The 17576-nt window shown below is 50.3% G+C and overlaps 1 protein-coding gene across 10 annotated transcripts in view; it reads right to left on the bottom strand.

Annotated features, from left to right (window-relative positions):
* Nucleotides 1–17576, bottom strand: part of DOCK7 (dedicator of cytokinesis 7) — a 1022674-nt gene that overhangs the window by 33549 nt on the left and 971549 nt on the right. For all 10 annotated transcript variants that reach the window (XM_069232530.1, XM_069232531.1, XM_069232532.1 and 7 more), the window contains one exon: nucleotides 9478–9621. In XM_069232530.1, the coding sequence (XP_069088631.1) occupies nucleotides 9478–9621 (144 nt within the window). The remainder of the gene's footprint in view (nucleotides 1–9477; nucleotides 9622–17576) is intronic.

The following is a 17576-nucleotide window of genomic DNA, read 5'->3' as shown; positions in this document are numbered from 1 at the left end:
TGGCGTCAGCTTCGAATCCGGAATTTTTCTGCTGAGCAGTACCCTGTGCGCGCCATCAGGTGGCATCGCTCGGATCCGCGTGCGTCGTCCGGCTCTGTGTGGCATCGTCAGCATCATTGGAGTGTCTGTGACGTCACGGTCTTCTATACAGGCACAACCCCATTGCCCGTACGTCAGCTGATTTCCACAACTTCCCACACCGGAAGCGCAGCCATGGAAGAACTAGCTTTTAGCTTTTTCTTTTTTTTTTCTGATTGTCTGAACAAAAAGTCATGCCCTGGAGAAAGGCTAAAAATCTGAATAACTTTTCCGCAGAGAGGGGAGGCTCGGGTGGGTGTAAGGATTTTGCAGCTAGATAGATTCTCTACCAGATAATTCGTTACCGAAGGTAAGTAACTTGTTCATCTGATAGAGACTTTTAGCTGCAGATTCCTTACCTTAGAATAGATACCCAAGCTATAATTGCTGGTGGTGGGTTGCGAAGATATAGTTCACACAAGAAAGTCCTGCAGGACCGAGTGAGTAAAATGCCCCTCTCTTCTATCCTGGCTATCCAGGTAGTAGTGTCTTGCAAACGTTGTGCAAGGAAGCCCACGTTGCCGCCCGGCAGATATCCAGCACCGGCACGCCTCAAGCTAACGCCGTGGTAGCAGCTTTCCCTCTGGTAGAGTGAGCTCTCAAGCCTTCAGGAGGCTGCTTCTTGGCCAAAGCGTAGCAAATTTTAATACAGAGAACGACCCAGCGCAAAATGTTTAGTTTCTGGACTGCCCGTCCCTTCTTTGCCCCAACGTACCCCACAAAGAGATGGTCGCCCACCCAGAACTCTTTTGTGTGGTCAAGGTAGGACAATAACGCTCTTTTTGGGTCCAGCCAATGAGATGTTGCTCTTCTTTAGAGGGATGCGGTGGAGCAAAGAAGGTGGGCAGGGTGATATTTTGACCCAGATGAAAGGGGTCACCACCTTGGGGAGGAAAGAGGCACGAGTTCTGAGGACTACCTTAGGATATATTGTTAGATACAGCAGTTTCGATGATAAAGCCTGAATCTCACTCACTCTCCTGGCAGATCTGATTGCCACTAAGAAGGCTGGTTTGATAGTGAGCAGCCGGAGAGGACACTTATGTAAAGGCTCAAAAGGAGTGCACATTAGAAAAGTAAGCACTAGATTAAGGTCCCACTGGGGTATAGCAAAACGCGTAGGTGAAAACATATGTACAAGCCCTTTTAAGAATCTCTGTACCATAGACTTAAATAAAGACTGTTGATCAGGCAAGTGTAGAAGAGCCGATAAGGCAGAAAGATAGCCCTTAAGAGTCCCTAAGGAGAAACCCAGTTAGGCAACTGACAGAATGAAAGGATATTAGAAAGAGAAAAAGAAAGAGGATCAGTAGACCTCTCTGTACAATATGATACAAAACGTTTCCAATGGCAGGCGTAAATCGACTTAGTAGAGGGACACCTAGCTGCCAGAATGACATCACAGGCCTCGTGACGGAGGTCATAAACCATCAACTGTTGCCGCTATATCTCCACGCATGAAGCCGCAGAGTTGACAGGTTCCGGTGGAGAACCTTTCCCTGCTGCTGCGACAAAAGATCCTCCCAAAGAAACAATCTGATTGGAGGACTGATGCTCATTTTGAGAAGCTCTGGATACCATACTCTTTGTGCCCACTCCGAAGCCACTAGGATTACTTGGGCCCGGTCGTTCTTGATTTTCTTGAGAACTCTGGGCAGATGAGCGGTAAGGCGTACAAGAGGCCTGAACTCCACTCGCAACGAAAAGCGCCACCTAGCAATACCCGCCTTGGAAATTCCAACGTGCAATACTGCTGACATTGCGCCTTCTCTACGGAGGCGAACAGATCTACACAAGGCTCTCCCCATTGCTGAAAAAGTCCTTGCGCCACCTCCGAATGGAGACACTATTTGTGATCCATTAAGCATCGCCGGCTTTGGTTGTCTGCCCTGGCGTCCAGAGAACCTGCCAGGTGTTGAACCACCAGGGTTAAACCCTGATGTTCCAGCCATGTCCAGAGATGTAGAGACTCTTGACAAAAAGTCCACAATCCCACACCGCCCTGCTTGTTGCAGTACTACATCACAGTAGTGTTGTCCATGAACACCTGCACTACCTTCCCTTTCACAACAGGAAGAAATGCCTTTAATGCTGGCCGGATCGCCTGAAGCTCCAACAAGTTGATATGGAGCCCGGATTCTGAAGGAGACCAAAGACCCCTCATCTCTACCTCTCCCAGATGGCTGCCCCATCCCAGAAGTGACGCATCTGTCATTACTGTGAGATCTGGTTGGGGAAGTAAGAGGAGTCTGCCTTTGACCCAATCGCAGTTCACTAACCACCACTGCAGATCCTTTGCAGTTCCCTCCGAGATCTGAACCTCGTCGGTAAGATTTCCCTGATGCTGTGCCCTTTGGAACTTCAGGTCCCACTGCAGAGCCCTCAGACACCATCTGGCATGCTTGACCAATAGGATGCAGGAAGCCATGAGTCTTAACACCCTCAGAGTCCGTCTCACCAAAATCCAGGACAGAGGCAGAAACATCGATATTATAACCTGAATGTAAAGAAATGCCTCCTTGGCATGGTTACCCCCTGACTTTTTGCCTTTGCTGATGCCAAGTTATGATTTGAAAGTGTGCTGAGGCCTACTAACCAGGCCCCAGCACCAGGGTTCTTTCCCTAACCTTTGTCTCCACAATTGGCACACCCTGGCATCCAGGTAAGTCCCTTGTAACTGGAACCCCTGGTACCAAGGGCCCTGATGCCAGGGAAGGTCTCTAAGGGCTGCAGCATGTCCTATGCCACCCTGGGGACCCCTCACTCAGCACAAACACACTGCTTGCCAACTTGTGTGTGCTGGTGGGGAGAAAATGACTAAGTTGACATGGCACTTCCCTCAGGGTGCCATGCCAACCTCACACTGCCCATGGCATAGATAAGTCACCCCTCTAGCAGGCCTTACAGCCCTAAGGCAGGGTGCACTATACCACAGGTGAGGGCGAAGTGCATGAGCACTATGCCCCTACAGTGTCTCAGCAAAACCTTAGACAGTGTAAGTGCAGGGTAGCCATAAGAGTATATGGTCTGGGAGTCTGTCAGTCAGCACCATAATGGCTACACTGAAGACTGGGAAGTTTGGTATCAAACTTCTCAGCACAATAAATGCACACTGATGCCAGTGTACATTTTATTGTGAAATACACCCTAGAGGGCATCTTAGAGATGCCCCCTGAAAACATACCCGACTCCCAGTGTGGGCTGACTAGTTTTGCCAGCCTGCCACACACCAGACATGTTGCTGGCCACATGGGGAGAGTGCCTTTGTCACTCTGTGGCTAGTAACAAAGCCTGTACTGGGTGGAGGTGCTTCTCACCTCCCCCTGCAGGAACTGTAACACCTGGCGGTGAGCCTCAAAGGCTCACCCCCTTTGTTACAGCGCCACAGGGCATCCCAGCTAGTGGAGATGCCCGCCCCCTCCGGCCATGTCCCCACTTTTGGCGGCAAGGCAGGAGGAGATAATGAGAAAAACAAGGAGGAGTCACTGGCCAGTCAGGACAACCCCTAAGGTGTCCTGAGCTGAGGTGACTCTGACTTTTAGAAATCCTCCATCTTGCACATGGAGGATTCCCCCAATAGGATTAGGGATGTGCCCCCCTCCCCTCAGGGAGGAGGCACAAAGAGGGTGTAGCCACCCTCAGGGATAGTAGCCATTGGCTACTAACCCCCCAGACCTAAACACACCCCTAAATTGAGTATTTAGGAGTCCCCAGAACCTAGGAAAACAGATTCCTGCAACCTAAGACGAAGAAGGACTGCTGACCTAAAAGCCCTGCAGAGAAGACGTACTGCTTTGGCCCCAGCCCTACCGGCCTGTCTCCCCACTTCAAGAAAAACTGCAACAGCGACGCGTCCCCCAGGGTCCAGCGACCTCTGAAGCCTCAGAGGACTACCCTGCATCGAAAAGGACCAAGAACTCCCGAAGGACAGCGGCTCTGCTCCAAAGAAGAAACAACTTTGCAACAAAGAAACAACTTTTAAAGAACGTAAGACTTTCCACTCTGCACCTGAGGCCCCCGGCTCGACCTGCGGAGAAACAACATTACAGGGAGCACTCCCCGGCGACTGCGACCCTGTGAGTAGCCAGAGTTGACCTCCCTGAGCCCCCCCAGCGACGCCTGCAGAGGGAATCCAGAGGCTCCCCCTGACCGCGACTGCCTGCTTCTAAGAACCCGACGCCTGGTAAGGACACTGCACCCGCAGCCCCCAGGACCTGAAGGATCCGACCTCCAGTGCAGAAGCGACCCCCAGAAGGCCCTCTCCCTTGCCCAGGTGGTGGCTACCCCGAGGAGCTCCCCCCCCCCCGCCTGTCTGCTTCGCTGAAGAGACCCCTGGGTCTCCCATTGAACTCCATTGCAAACCCGACTCCTGTTTGCACACTGCACCCGGCCACCCCTGTGCCGCTGAGGGTGTACTTTTTGTGCTGACTTGTGTCCCCCCCGCTGCCCTACAAAACCCCCCTGGTCTGCCCACGAAGTCGCGGGTACCTACCTGCTGGCAGACTGGAACCGGGGCACCCCCTTCTCCATTGAAGCCTATGTGTTTTGGGTACCACTTTGACCTCTGCACCTGACCGGCCCTGAGCTGCTGGTGTGGTAACTTTGGGGTTGCCCTGAACCCCCCAGCGGTGGGCTACCTTGGACCCAACTTTGAACCCTGTAGGTGGTTTACTTACCTGTAAAACTAACAAATATTTACCTCCCCCAGGAACTGTTGAAATTTGCACTGTCTAGTTTTAAAATAGCTTATTGCCATTTTTGCCAAAACTGTACATGCCATTTTGCTGATTCAAAGTTCCTATGATACCTGAGGGAAGTACCTTTCATTTAAAGTATTGATTGTAAATCTTGAACCTGTGGTTCTTAAAATAAACTAAGAAAAGATATTGGCCTGGAATTGTCTTTGAGTGTGTGTTCCTCATTTATTGCCTGTGTGTGTACAACAAATGCTTAACACTACCCTCTGATAAGCCTACTGCTCGACCACACTACCACAAAATAGAGCATTAGAATTATCTCTTTTTGCCACTATCTTACCTCTAAGGGGAACCCTTGGACTCTGTGCATGCTATTTCTTACTTTGAAATAGTGCATACAGAGCCAACTTCCTACAACTACCCTCTGATAAGCCTACTGCTCGACGACACTACCACAAAATAGAGCATTAGAATTATCTCTTTTTGCCACTATCTTACCTCTAAGGGGAACCCTTGGACTCTGTGCACACTATTTCTTACTTTGAAATAGTATATACAGAGCCAACTTCATACACTGAATATCCTGAACTTGCTGCTCGGGTGGATAGGCCAGATATTGCACTGTGTCCAGAACAGCTCCGATAAAAGTGAGTTTCTGAGAAGAAGTCAGGTGTGACTTCGGCACATTTATAGTGAACCCCAGCGAATGCAGGAGGTTTGCCGTCTTCTGGAGGTGGGTGATGAGAGCCTGGGGTGTTGGAGCCTTCAACAGCCAATCGTCTAGTTAGGGGAAGACTGAAATCCCTGACCTGCGCAGATGAGTTGCCACCACCGTCATCACCTTTGTGAACACTGAGGGGCGCTGGTGAGACCGAAATGGAGCACAGTAAACTGAAAATGCTCATGGTCCACCTTAAACCGCAAGTAACGCTTGTGGGCAAGCAGGATTGGGGATGTGAAAATACACATCCTGCATGTCCAACGCTATCATCCAGTCTCCTTGGTCGAGGGCTGAACAAGAGTGAGCATCTTGAATTTCTCCTCCTTGAGGAAGAGATTGAAGTCTCTTAAATCCAAGATAGGGCGAAGGCCCTTGTTCTTTTTGGGGATCAGAAAGTAGTGGGAATAACAACCACTGCCTACTTCTGACATCTGGACCCTTTCTATAGCTCCCTTGGCCAAGAGAGACGTAACTTCTTCGTGGAGCAAAACCAAATGATCCTCCATCAGCCGTTCTTTTATTGGAGGGATGGAGGGAAGGAAAGACTGGAAGGTGAGGGAATAGCCTTTCGTATGATCTGCAAGACCCATTTGTCTGAAGTGATGGATTGCCAGTGAGGGAGATGAAATTGAATCCTCCCTCTAACTGGGCGGACATGGTCTTGCAGAACCATACTAGGAGGGCTTGGGTGCTGCGGAAGAGGGGGGCTGTGTGGCGGCTGACCTCTAGCCCTACCCTCTGGGTCTGACGGTACCACGACCATGTCCTCGCACAGGATGCTGTGAAGCCGGAGGACGGTAGCTAAGCGGGTGGTGTGGTACTGCGCCCCTTCCAAAGCCTCGAAAGGGGTAGAAGACAGACTGCTGGCGAGCTGGCGTCAAGAAGCCCAAGGAACTGGCCGTAGCTCGAGAATCGCTGAACCTCTCAAGCGCTGAGTCTGCCTTTTCACCAAAAAGGCGAGAACCATCAAAAGACATATCCATCAAACTCGACTGGACATCCCCTGAAAAGCCAGTAGAACGTAGCCAGGCGTGGCGACGTAGGGCCACTGTTGACGCAATCGCTCTACCCAGAAAGTCTGTTGTATCCAATCCAAACATGATTGTAAACTTGGCTGCATCTCTCCCATTCTTGACAGCCTGGGTGAGAGTGTCCTGTACGCTCTACGGGACCTGGGGCAGAACCTGTGCCAACGTATCACATAAAGTATGGGAAAAACGGCCCAATAGGCAAGAGGTGTTTATTGAACTCAAAGCCAGGCTGGAGGAAGAAAACAACTTCTTTCCAAGTTGGTCCAGCTCTTGGATTCCCTATCCGGAGGAGCAGAATGGGAGGCACCACAGAAAGTGGAGGCTTGGACCACCAAGCCCTCCGGGTGTGGGGTGTTGGGTGAGGAAACTAGGAGCAGGTCTATGGCGGTGGCCAATTGTCCTATTTACCCTGTGCTGGGTTTGGACCAAGTACCCAGAAGGGCATCTGTGAGGGCCTCACTGAAGGGTAACATCGGCTTTGATGTAGCAACCCCCGGCTGAAGCACCTCTGACAGGAGATTAGTCCTGACTGTCACCATAGGCAAATCTAGGTCCAAGACCTCAGCTGCCCTACACACCACCATGGCATAAGATGCACCCACCTCTGTAGCCACAGTTGGAGGAGAGAGCATGCAAGCATCTGGAGAAGTATCCAGTCCACTGGCTTTCCCTAGATCCTCATACCTGTCCTGTTCATGCTATAATCCATACTCTAAAGGGTCCTCAGACCCCTCCCATTCCTCTCCTTTGCCCGGTTCTTCTGAATAAGCCTCAGGCACTGATCTGGGCCTAATCGGTGCTGTCTGCCTCCAGATCATCCGGAATGAGGATGGGGCTACCACCCCAGTGGGCGCCGGTGGTGGAGGGAGCATCAACGTCGGGCCTGGCGCCAGTCCGGATCTGCTATCAGATCCCGGGGTCATCAACGGCACTGAGGCCGAAGCTGCTGACGTCGAATCCAATGTGGCCCCTGCTGACCCGGGGGGCCCAAAGACCCACCTGAGGGTGTAGCCCACTCAAAAACAAGGCGAATAGCCTAGAAAAATTCCTTAATTTGAGTGGGGGTCGCTTGAGTCCCTGGAAAAGGGGGAAGACGCAGAATCGGCCCTGGCAACGGCTCAGCGGAACCGCTCTCCGAACGTCGCTGTTCCCTGGATGCCTAGTCAGCTGACGAGCATGGCGAAGTCGAAGTCTGCTTGGACATCTTCTTCTTGTGCCTCTTACCTGAATGCCCCGAAGACCTTGAATGCGAGGAAGATGACTTGAGGCTCCTGGAGCTGTGCCGCGACCTCCTCCAAGAGCGGGACCGTGACCTCCTCGGAGTCGCGCTAACCGAAGACGGCTGCCGGGCCGCAGAAGCTTGAGAGATCTCTCTCTCAAGGCCTTCAGAGCCATTGGCCGACAGTCAGAACATGACTTCGAATCGTGGTCCTTTTCCAGGCAATAAAGACACACCTGGTGTGGATCCGTAACCGACATGGTGCGATGACATGCACCCCATGGTTTGAATCCCATCTTCCTCTAAGACACCGTTCAGACAATCGGAAAACTTCAAAAAAACGTTGAAAAATGGTAGCTCTTTCCGGATCTGCGCTTAACCGATGTACGCACGCCGGGGTGGTGCCAATATAGAAGACCGTGACGTTACAGACGGCTCCAACGATGCTGACGACGCCACGCGGAGCCGAACGACGCCACCTGACGGCGCACGCAGGGTACTGTTCAGCAGAAAAATTCTGGATTCGAAGCTGACGCCAGGGAATTCTAAGGTAAGGAATCTGCAGCTAGAAGTCTCTATCAGATACTTGTTTATGAAGACCAAACATGTATTTTCATGAATAATGGTGCTTATTTTTTCACCTCCTCTGTCTCTTCCAACTTCAACGCATCCAACATTCATACTCTGCAATTTGTTTTCAGATGGTTATCATCCAGCTGGCTGGCCCTAGTCACTAACTCTTAAATTTGATTGTTGTGAACGGACATTCTGGGTACTGCTTGTATTTACCAAATCTTGAGGGGCCTGTTCATTACGGTTGCAATTTCAGCTACCAGTTTGTCCATATCATTTGTTATAGTATTTAAAAATCTGGAGAAAACAGAAAGAGGAAAACCTGTGTCTAGGTAATGCTGTTTTCTGGCAATAAGCTATTTAATGAGAGATTTCTGGATGTCAATAAGTTAAAATCCTAAAAAGTATTATATTGAGAAGACTACTGTATTTAGTTAAGCATTCGACCTGACATTTCTCTGTTCTTGTTGGTTTCCATTTGTGCCATTTAATTTTCTTTTGTGTTAAGAGATGCAACTCATCATGGTTTAAGGAAGGTCAGAGAGGGTTTGTTTTTGTGTGTGCTAGTATCTAGCAGCCGCACCAACGTTAATAAGGGCAATCAGACCTGTAATGAAGATGAGGGTGGGCACTGGCATGCATGCTGTGTCAGGGCTGACTGTCTAGGACCCTTGCTTCACTACTTGTCAGGCTCCCACCTGCAGTCACTTCCTCGCATAGGTGTTTCTAGTGAAGAATCAGGGCCAGTTCAGCCCCTGTTCATATGTCTGCACCACAGAAAGCACCAAAACACTATCAATCCATAGCAACACTGCAGTGAGGGAAACTGGGGGGAAAACAATAGGGCTCCGATGCATCACCACATAGTGAGAAGGGCCAGTGAGGAAGGGCACCAAGAATGTCCCACGCCTCATTTACCTCACCTGGATTGGGTCTCAGAAAAAGGGGCACAGATACAGTTCGACAAAATAACACCACAAGCACGACTGGATCATTGGACCATTGACAGCCATGCGTCTGGAACAATTTTTTGCTAAATGCTGGCAATGATCTACCTCCCATCAATTTTAGATTATAGTTTTGTTCCTTTCAGAACACTACTCAATACAGATTGCAATTTAGGCACAGACAATGATGGTAAAACAATCAATTTCTTACCTGATTTACAGTTGTCCCTACTGAACCTTGCAGAACCATTTGAAGCATCTTAGGATCGGAAGGATCTTGGTGAGTTGCAAAAGCCAATTCTTGTGTCTTTTTCTGCATGTCCTCTATTGCAACCTCAATTGGTGTCAAAATGATCTAAAATGCAAGTGAGAAAAATAACTCACTCTACAGTACACAAATATGTACATTAAAGGTTTTCCAATCCTTGTGTGTAGAATGATGGGAAATATATAGCCTTTCATCATTTTATAGCAATAGTGCACAATCGCTCTATTACAATGCCCAATATGTGCAGTTACCATTGTACTACCAGCGCTCTGAAAATTGCATTTACCTGCAATGAACAATCCAGATGCTCCATTTCGCTACTAGTTATCAGCATCACTGAATGAGAAATCCAGACAAATACACAAATGCATGATCCCCCTTTGCCTTGGACTTTCCATTATGATTGCTCTTAAATAACTTTCTATAACATAATGGACAGATGGCCTGATTTGGAGTTTGGCAGATGGGTTACTTCGTCACAAACATGATGGATATCCTGTCTGCCTTATTACAAGTGCCATAAGATATAATGCACTTGTAATACGGCGCACAGGATATCTCTCCCATCTGTGACGCTGTAACCCGCCCACCAAACTCTAAATCAGGCCCAGAGGCTTATTGCGTTTCTTATAGAAAGAGATATGACAGGGTGTTGCTTGATCCTGGGGCCTTCCACGACGTAGGATGAGACCATCACTTTCTATTTTTTATGTCTGGACAGCCGACAGCTTTTAGTGTTTCACCAGCCTCATGCGATCAATACAATTCACAAAAATCTATAAATACATAAATGGAGGGGCTTTGGGTCAGCCCTCTTCATCACTGGTCTGTTCAACTGTTATTCACATGTAGCTTCTGCCGACAACAGCTTTCAGGGTGGGGCAATGGGTCTGCCTTTTCAGCCATCGTTTTGTTAACCTGAACACAAGTGCACATCCTTCAAAAGAAGTGCATTTTAGTCACAAGGCTGGAGGAACTTTGCTTTGTCAATGCATTTGTCTTTCAAATGTTTATGTTTATTTGTAATCCTGGTGTGTTTAAACTAGGTCTTCAAATTACAGTAATTAAAAGCTATTTGTACTTTTTCTTTGTGACTGAAAGAATCATATTTTTCCAACGGTGTGATGTAAAACTAAAAAGGGTTCTATACATAGTCTCGGTACAACTGCCTACTAGGAAGCACCTGGACTGTTCTGTTATTATGTACAATGGTTCATTTTTACAAAATAAATGACAAATATTAATTGCAAGGACAAAGCTGCTGGCAGGTCGTTATTGTTTTTTTTTTTATTTTGTGGTGTGCTTGGACTGAAAAATGTAAATAAATAAATAAATAACCGTCTCTCCAGGTTGAAAACGGAAGACCTACTGGCTTTGCGAATGCCTGTTTCAGTTTATACATGTTTACTTGCGGTAGTAATTATTAATCCTAATCTGTCTAAAATTTAGTTTTCATAGCAAAATAATCAACCTCCAGGATCCTTCCCATAAGAGAGGCCTGGAGGCCTGCATGACCTCTACAGCCACATGATCTTGGGAAAGCTTCTGCAACAGCAAGTGGAACGTTTCAGGTTTCATATGCTGCCATCTAGCACAGAAGGCCACTTCTAACCGACCTCTCATTGAGATGCTGTGGTTAATGTAATCTCTACAAAAGGTGAAAGAAGGTGTACTCTCACCAGATCTAGTTAACCATCCCTGTACAGTGTGCCCTGCCAACCACACTCTGCTGTGCATACCACTCTTCACATCTCTGCATTCAGCCTCTGTATCCAACCAAGATACCCCCTGTAGGAAGCTGACTCTATATATACTATACCAAAATGAGGTACAGTGTGCACAGAGTCCAAGGGTTCCCCAGAGGCTTAACAGAGGCTAAAGTAGATAATACTAATTGCTCTCTTTTGTGGTAGTGTGGTCGAGCAGTTAGGCTTATCAGAGGGTAGTGCAAAGTATTTATTGTGCACTCATAGTCAAGAAAGGAGGCACACACTCAATGACTAAATCCATGCTATTTGTTTTTATATAGCAAAAATATATTTTGTTACTTTATTACTAGAACCAGAGGAACTTTGTTGCAAGTTGTCAATAGGTGTCAAGCATATGTATCTAATGTACTATGTTTGTTTTTTTGTAGCTAAAGCAGTTTACAAGTAAGTAACACTTTCTATTCCAAACGTTGACACTTTAGTGCGATTTTTCATACGTGTCCTGTGGTGGTGGGGGCAGGTGGGGGTGAGCGTTTGGGAAGGGTTAGCACAGGTAACAGGTAAGTACACGACTTACAATTCCAGTCTTTGGGGGTTAGATTATCCACAGTTCAAAGTTTAGGCTGACCCCAAAAGTGCACCACCAGCAACACAGGGCCAGCTGGGTGCAGAGGTCAAAGTTGGCATCAGGTTTACAATGGAATGCAAAGAGGACTGGGGGTGCTCTGTAGGAAGCAGATTGCAGGTAAGTACCCGCGGTTCAAGGACACAGGCTGGAAGGTTTAGGTCAGTACCAGGGGATCACACCAAACACACACCGTCAGGAGCAAAGGGGCTGCCGGGTGCAGGGTGATAACACAGAGCTGGGTGCCCAATGCTTTTCAATGGGGGACCCCAGGGGCCACAAAAGATGCTTCAGGCTGGGTCCAGGTGTCAGTTCTGGGATACAAAAGGCTGGACAAGCAGAAGGGGCACCCGCTGGACCTTTAGTCGGATTCCCCAAGGACAGGGGGCTGCAGGTGCAGGGGTCTCCTTAGGCGTCGGGAATCTTTGTCAGATCCGGTCGCAGTCAGGGGGGTCCTTCTAGATTCAGGCTGCAGGCGTCATGGTGTGGCCAGGAGGGGTCAACCCTAGGTGGACACGAGGTTGGAACCGCCTGGGGACCTTCTCTGGACTGATGGGCCACCTGGAATCGGGCCGTGGGTGTCAGGTGAAGAGCGGACAGGGCTGGCGGATACGGGTGGTTCTGCAGTCCTTTTGGAGATTTCTTCTGGACAGGGCCTCTGGCCTCGGGGTTCTTGGCCATCTGCTGGGCAGGCCGTCCTCTGGAGGTTTGTAGAGGTCGCTGGTCCTGCAGGATGCAACGCCTTCTTGGAGCAGGGGTCTTTGAAGCTGCAGACAGACTGGTAGGGCGGGATTAAGTCAGTTGTCGTCTAGAGTCTTCGCTGCAAGGATTGGCTTAGCAGTCCTTCTTCTTTCTTCATCTTGAGGTTACCCGTAATCTGGTGAGTAAGGTTCAGGGGAGCCCCTAAATACTAGATTTAGGGTGTGATAGGGGTCGGAGGGAAGTAGCCAATGGCTATTGTCCCTGAGGGTGGCTACATCCTTCCGGTGCCCACTCTCTTTGGGGAGGGAGGCACATTCCTATCCCTATTGGTCCCTCTCCTCCAAACCAAGATGGAGTATCCAGCAAGGAGGGGGGTACCTCAGCTCTGGAAACTTTAGGGGTGTTCCCAGCTGAAGTGGTCACTGCGCCTTGTTTTTCCTAATTTTCCCGCCAGACCTGAGGCAAAAGTAGGGCTTGGTCCAGGGGTAGGGCATCTACACTAGCTGGAGTGCCCTGTGGCACTGCAGCAGGAGGCCTGAGCTTTTTGAGGCTCACCGCTAAGTGTTACAGTCCCTGCAGGGGGAGGTGTGAATCACCTCCACCCAGAGCAGGCTTTGGTTTTGACCTCACCCCATGGGGTCAGAAACTTGTCTGTCAGTAGCAGGCTGGCACAAGCTGGTCAGTCCTGCACTAAAGGGTTGCGTGAAATACAGGGGGCATCTCTTTTTTTTTGTTTAAAGATGTGTTTATTGACATTTTTTCCAGTAAATCAAATCTTCACATGATTAACAAGTCATGTTGCAGAGCATCTAATTCACAATACAATCATATTCATCACTGTTCCTCCCCACAGCACTTTTGCCAGAGTTCAGTCACAAAGTTTAACAGCTGGCTTCTCAGTGCATCTTGTAGTGGGTTCAAAGTGCTCCTGACATCCATATCGCAGTTCCCTCATTTGTGATCAACGCTAGTAGTGTCCCTTGTTCCTTTCCATACACTCCAGTTCAACCCTATTCATCACCTGTGCCGGGGCCTGTATGAGTCGGGTCAGCCTCTTCCTCCCCTTTCTCTGAGCTATTTCCTACCACTATTACCTGCTCCTCCCAGGCTTTCAGTAATTCAGCCCAGAGTGGGGCAATTGGACGCTGACGGATCCCCCGGGCCTCCTAATGCCGCGATGCATGCAGCTCAGCCTGTGCCCAGGTCAATACATCGCGTCTCCAGGCCACCACTGAGGGGCTCCCAGGGGACTTCCAGTTCATGGCAATTCGGCGACTGAATAGCACCAGTGCCAAATCCAAGAACCTGCCGCCTACCTTTTGGGAGACCCATCCGTGGCCCAGACCTAACAGGCAAATAGAGGGGTCCATCTTCACACTCACACCTAGCACCCCCTCCATGTCACTCAGTACGTTCCGCCAGCATTGCTGTATCTCAGGGCAGTGCCACAGCATGTGGTCCAAGTCCGCATCCTCAGCGCCACATCTGGGACATACAAAGGGAACACCCCCGTATATCAGCTGTATTCTGTGCGGTGTAAGGTACGATCTATGTACATTATGGTACTGGATGTGTCGAAGACAGGTGTTCCGTGATATCCTATGGGGATACGCCAGCGCTCTCCGCCACTCCACTTCAGTCATGTCTCTGCCCAACGTCTCCTCCCACTTTGCCCTAAGGTCCTGAAGGGATTCCATTGTGCCATCATTGTGGGCTCTATAGAGCCTAGTGATGAGATAAGTGCCCCCACCCCCCCCATGGTCAGTAAGAGGTGAAGTACTGTATGAACCTCTGGTTCCGCATTCACTGAGTGCCAATGCTCTCGTATGGCATGTGTCAGCGTTTGGTAAAGAAGGAATTGTCCTCTGGGAACTCCGCTCTCCTCCATCATATTAGTGAAGGATCTCATCACCCCGTCACAGAAGAAATCTCCCAGAGACTCCACTCCGCCAGGACCCAGGCCCCAACTTGAGATCTCGGTAGTACCCAACATGGGGCGCCCTGAGGTAACACCGTCAATGGAAGTGCCGGCGAGTAGGCTGCCCCGATTCCCATGCGTCTCGGGCACCTCCTCCAACAGGAGAAGGCCACTTTCAGCAGAGTGTTCCCCATTTGTACCGGTATCCGCCAATTGAGCATTCGCGCAAGTATCAAGTCTCCCTCAATCTCTCCCCCGTCAGTGACCCAGTCCAGCCCCCCGGCAAACCATCTGGCCATCCATTGTAGCTGGCTCGACAAGTAGTAAAGTTCAAAGTCCGGGACTCCCAGTCCGCCCTCATCCACAGGATGATACAAGACAGACAGTGGATGAATTAAGAGAGCGCCAGAACGTCACAGAAGACCTCAAAGACCGGAGTGCCCTGCCCAAGGTGCCGTTGCGGAGGTCCCCTAAGTCATGAAACACTTGTACTCTCAGATATTTAAAAGTGCGGGTGCACCTCCGATATCTACAGGGCAGGACGGCGGCCACGGCTCACCCGCCCCCCACAGGAATACGTACATCTTACTTCTATTGAGTCATAGGCCTGAATGGCCGCCAAACTCCTCCAGCAATGTAAGTGCCCATGATACCCCGGAGTCGCCCTCCCTCAGATAGATTAATATGTCATCCTTGTAAAGTGAAATGTTATGTTGCAGCCCCACATCACCCCTCTGTCTCGGCCCTCTGCCCGGAACCGAGCCGCCAGGGGCTCGACGGCTAGTGCAAACAGTAGCAGGGACAACGGGCAGCCCTGTCTGGTGCCTCTGAAGATGGGGTAGGCTGCCGACACCTGCACCATTGGTCCACTGTATAGTAGGTCAACCCATCGCACCCATCCCTCGCCTAGGCCCATCCTGAGCATCACTGCCCTCAGGTAGTCCCATCGCACCGAATCGAACACCTTCTCCAAGTCCACAGAGAGAAACACTGCCCCCAGCGGCCTCTCAGCTCTCGGCATATACAAGAGAGCAAACAGATGCCTGAGAGTGAGGGATGTGCTACATGCCGGTATAAAACCATTTTGATCCTTGTGCATTAGGGAAGGGATATGTTGAACCAGTCTGTTGTCCAGAGTCTTGCTCAGTATCTTAAAGTCTCAATTCAGCATCGAAAGCGGCCTAAAATCAGTCACTGGCACCTCCTGCGACTCTGTCTTGGGCAATTGGACCACCAGCGCTTCTCTAATTGTCTCAGGGAGCGTCCCCTGCTGAAGGGCCTCTGCGTAGAGTTCAACCAACATTGGCGATAAAATATCAGAGTACGTCTTATAAAACTCCACAAGGAGTCCATCCGTGCCCAGTGTCCTACCCGCTGCTAGTTGTGAGATGGCGTTCTTAACTTCCTCTAATGTCACCGGGCCCCCCAGCAGTGCCCTGTCCTCCAGCACCAAGGTGTGTAAGGGCAGCGATTGCAAGTGGGTCCCCAACGCTTCTGGTAGATCTGCCTCTGGCTGTCTATAAAGGGTTTTATAGTAATACATAAATTCGTCATTCATTTCAGCTGGTCCATGCATGCGAACACCCCCGCACCTCGTTCGCTCGTTATTGGCACGCCCTCCCCATGGGGCCTCACCAGCCACACTAGCATCCTGTCCGACCTGCCCTCCTCTGCATGTACAGCTGCCAAGTACTTCCGGTAGCAATGGTGTCGTAGCTGTTCCTTGGTCAGATTGTAAGATTCTTTCGCTGTAAGGAGTCTATTTCGTGCTATCGGGTCCATGCCTCCCACATTCTCATTTTCATGTATTATCTTTTCTAGGTGATTCCTTTTGAGCCTGGGTCAGTCACACTCTCAATCGGGGCTTGCTTTGTTGTCTCCTTTGCCCTCTAAGGCCCTGACGTCCCACGCGTCCCGCTCTGCTCCCTGGGCTCCCCCCAATCTTATGCATCTCCAGCAATTGCCACGCTTCATCTGGAGTCTGAAAAAAGGTAATGCAACCCTCGGCGATCACCCTCAATCTAGCCAGAAACAGAAGGGAATATTGAATACCTTCATCCCGGAGCACTCTCTTCACTGCTATGTAGGAGGCTTGCTTGCTCTGTACCTCCGCTGTGAAATCCGGGAATAATGTTACCGTTCCATTTGCAACACGGAAGGGTCCGACCTCTCTCGCTCGCCGCAGCAGTACATCTCTGTCCCGGTAGTGTAACAACTTGGCCACGATCACTCGAGGGGGTTGTCCCGAGGCCAGTGCCCTCGACGGCACCTGGTGAGCACACTCCAATGCAAAGAAGGGGGTAAGTAGCTCCGGGCCCACATCCCATCATAGCCACCCGTCCAGGAAAGTGACCATGTCCGTGCCCTCGGGTCTCTCCAGGAGGCCTATGATTCTCACATTGTTTCTGCGATTACGGCCTTCTGCGTCCTGCGCCCTGTGTTCCAATCGCTGCACACATTCCGTCAGCTGGAGAACTGTGGCCTTGAGCTCCTGCTGCACCAGCGAGAGCTCCGCCAGCACTCTCGGCTTCCTGGACCCTGTCTGCCAGTTTCTGGTGATCTGCCCTGAGTAGGCTCACTTCCCCCAGTACCTGACCGCTATCCCATTCAAGCGCCGTCTTGGTGTATTCTATGGCCCCCAGGATCTTGTCCAACGTGGCCTGCAGGGGTGGTGTCACCGGGTCTGCCACTGCTCCTCCGGCTGAGTCGCCCATGTGCTTGCGGGCCTGCGGTTTACTTCTATTCCGGCCCCTGGAGGACAACCGTTATGCTGGGGTGTTAAGTTAACGAACTCCACTCCGTCACAGTAAGGATCTGGACCCAAAGCTCAACCAGGGATTCTCAATGCCGTACCCTCTGCCCCTAGTCTTTTCCTTGGGGCGATGCAGATGGTCCCCAGGCCACTGTCCCCTAACGCTCAGCTGGGCTCCTGAAAATCAGTACTCTTCACTCAATGCCGCTCGTGGGGGTGTTGCAAGGTTCACCAGAGACGGGCTCCTCAGCAGAGGCCCAGTGTGTCCCAGTCCGAGTCAGGCCCCTTTACTCAATCTTTACCACTGCTGCCGCTCCTTGCTAGTGTTCGGCTCAC

Source organism: Pleurodeles waltl, chromosome 4_2, assembly GCF_031143425.1.
Source record: "Pleurodeles waltl isolate 20211129_DDA chromosome 4_2, aPleWal1.hap1.20221129, whole genome shotgun sequence".
NCBI classification, from domain to species: Eukaryota; Metazoa; Chordata; class Amphibia; order Caudata; family Salamandridae; genus Pleurodeles; species Pleurodeles waltl.
Note: the sequence above shows the minus strand (reverse complement) of the source record. Positions and strands in the feature narration are given on the sequence as shown.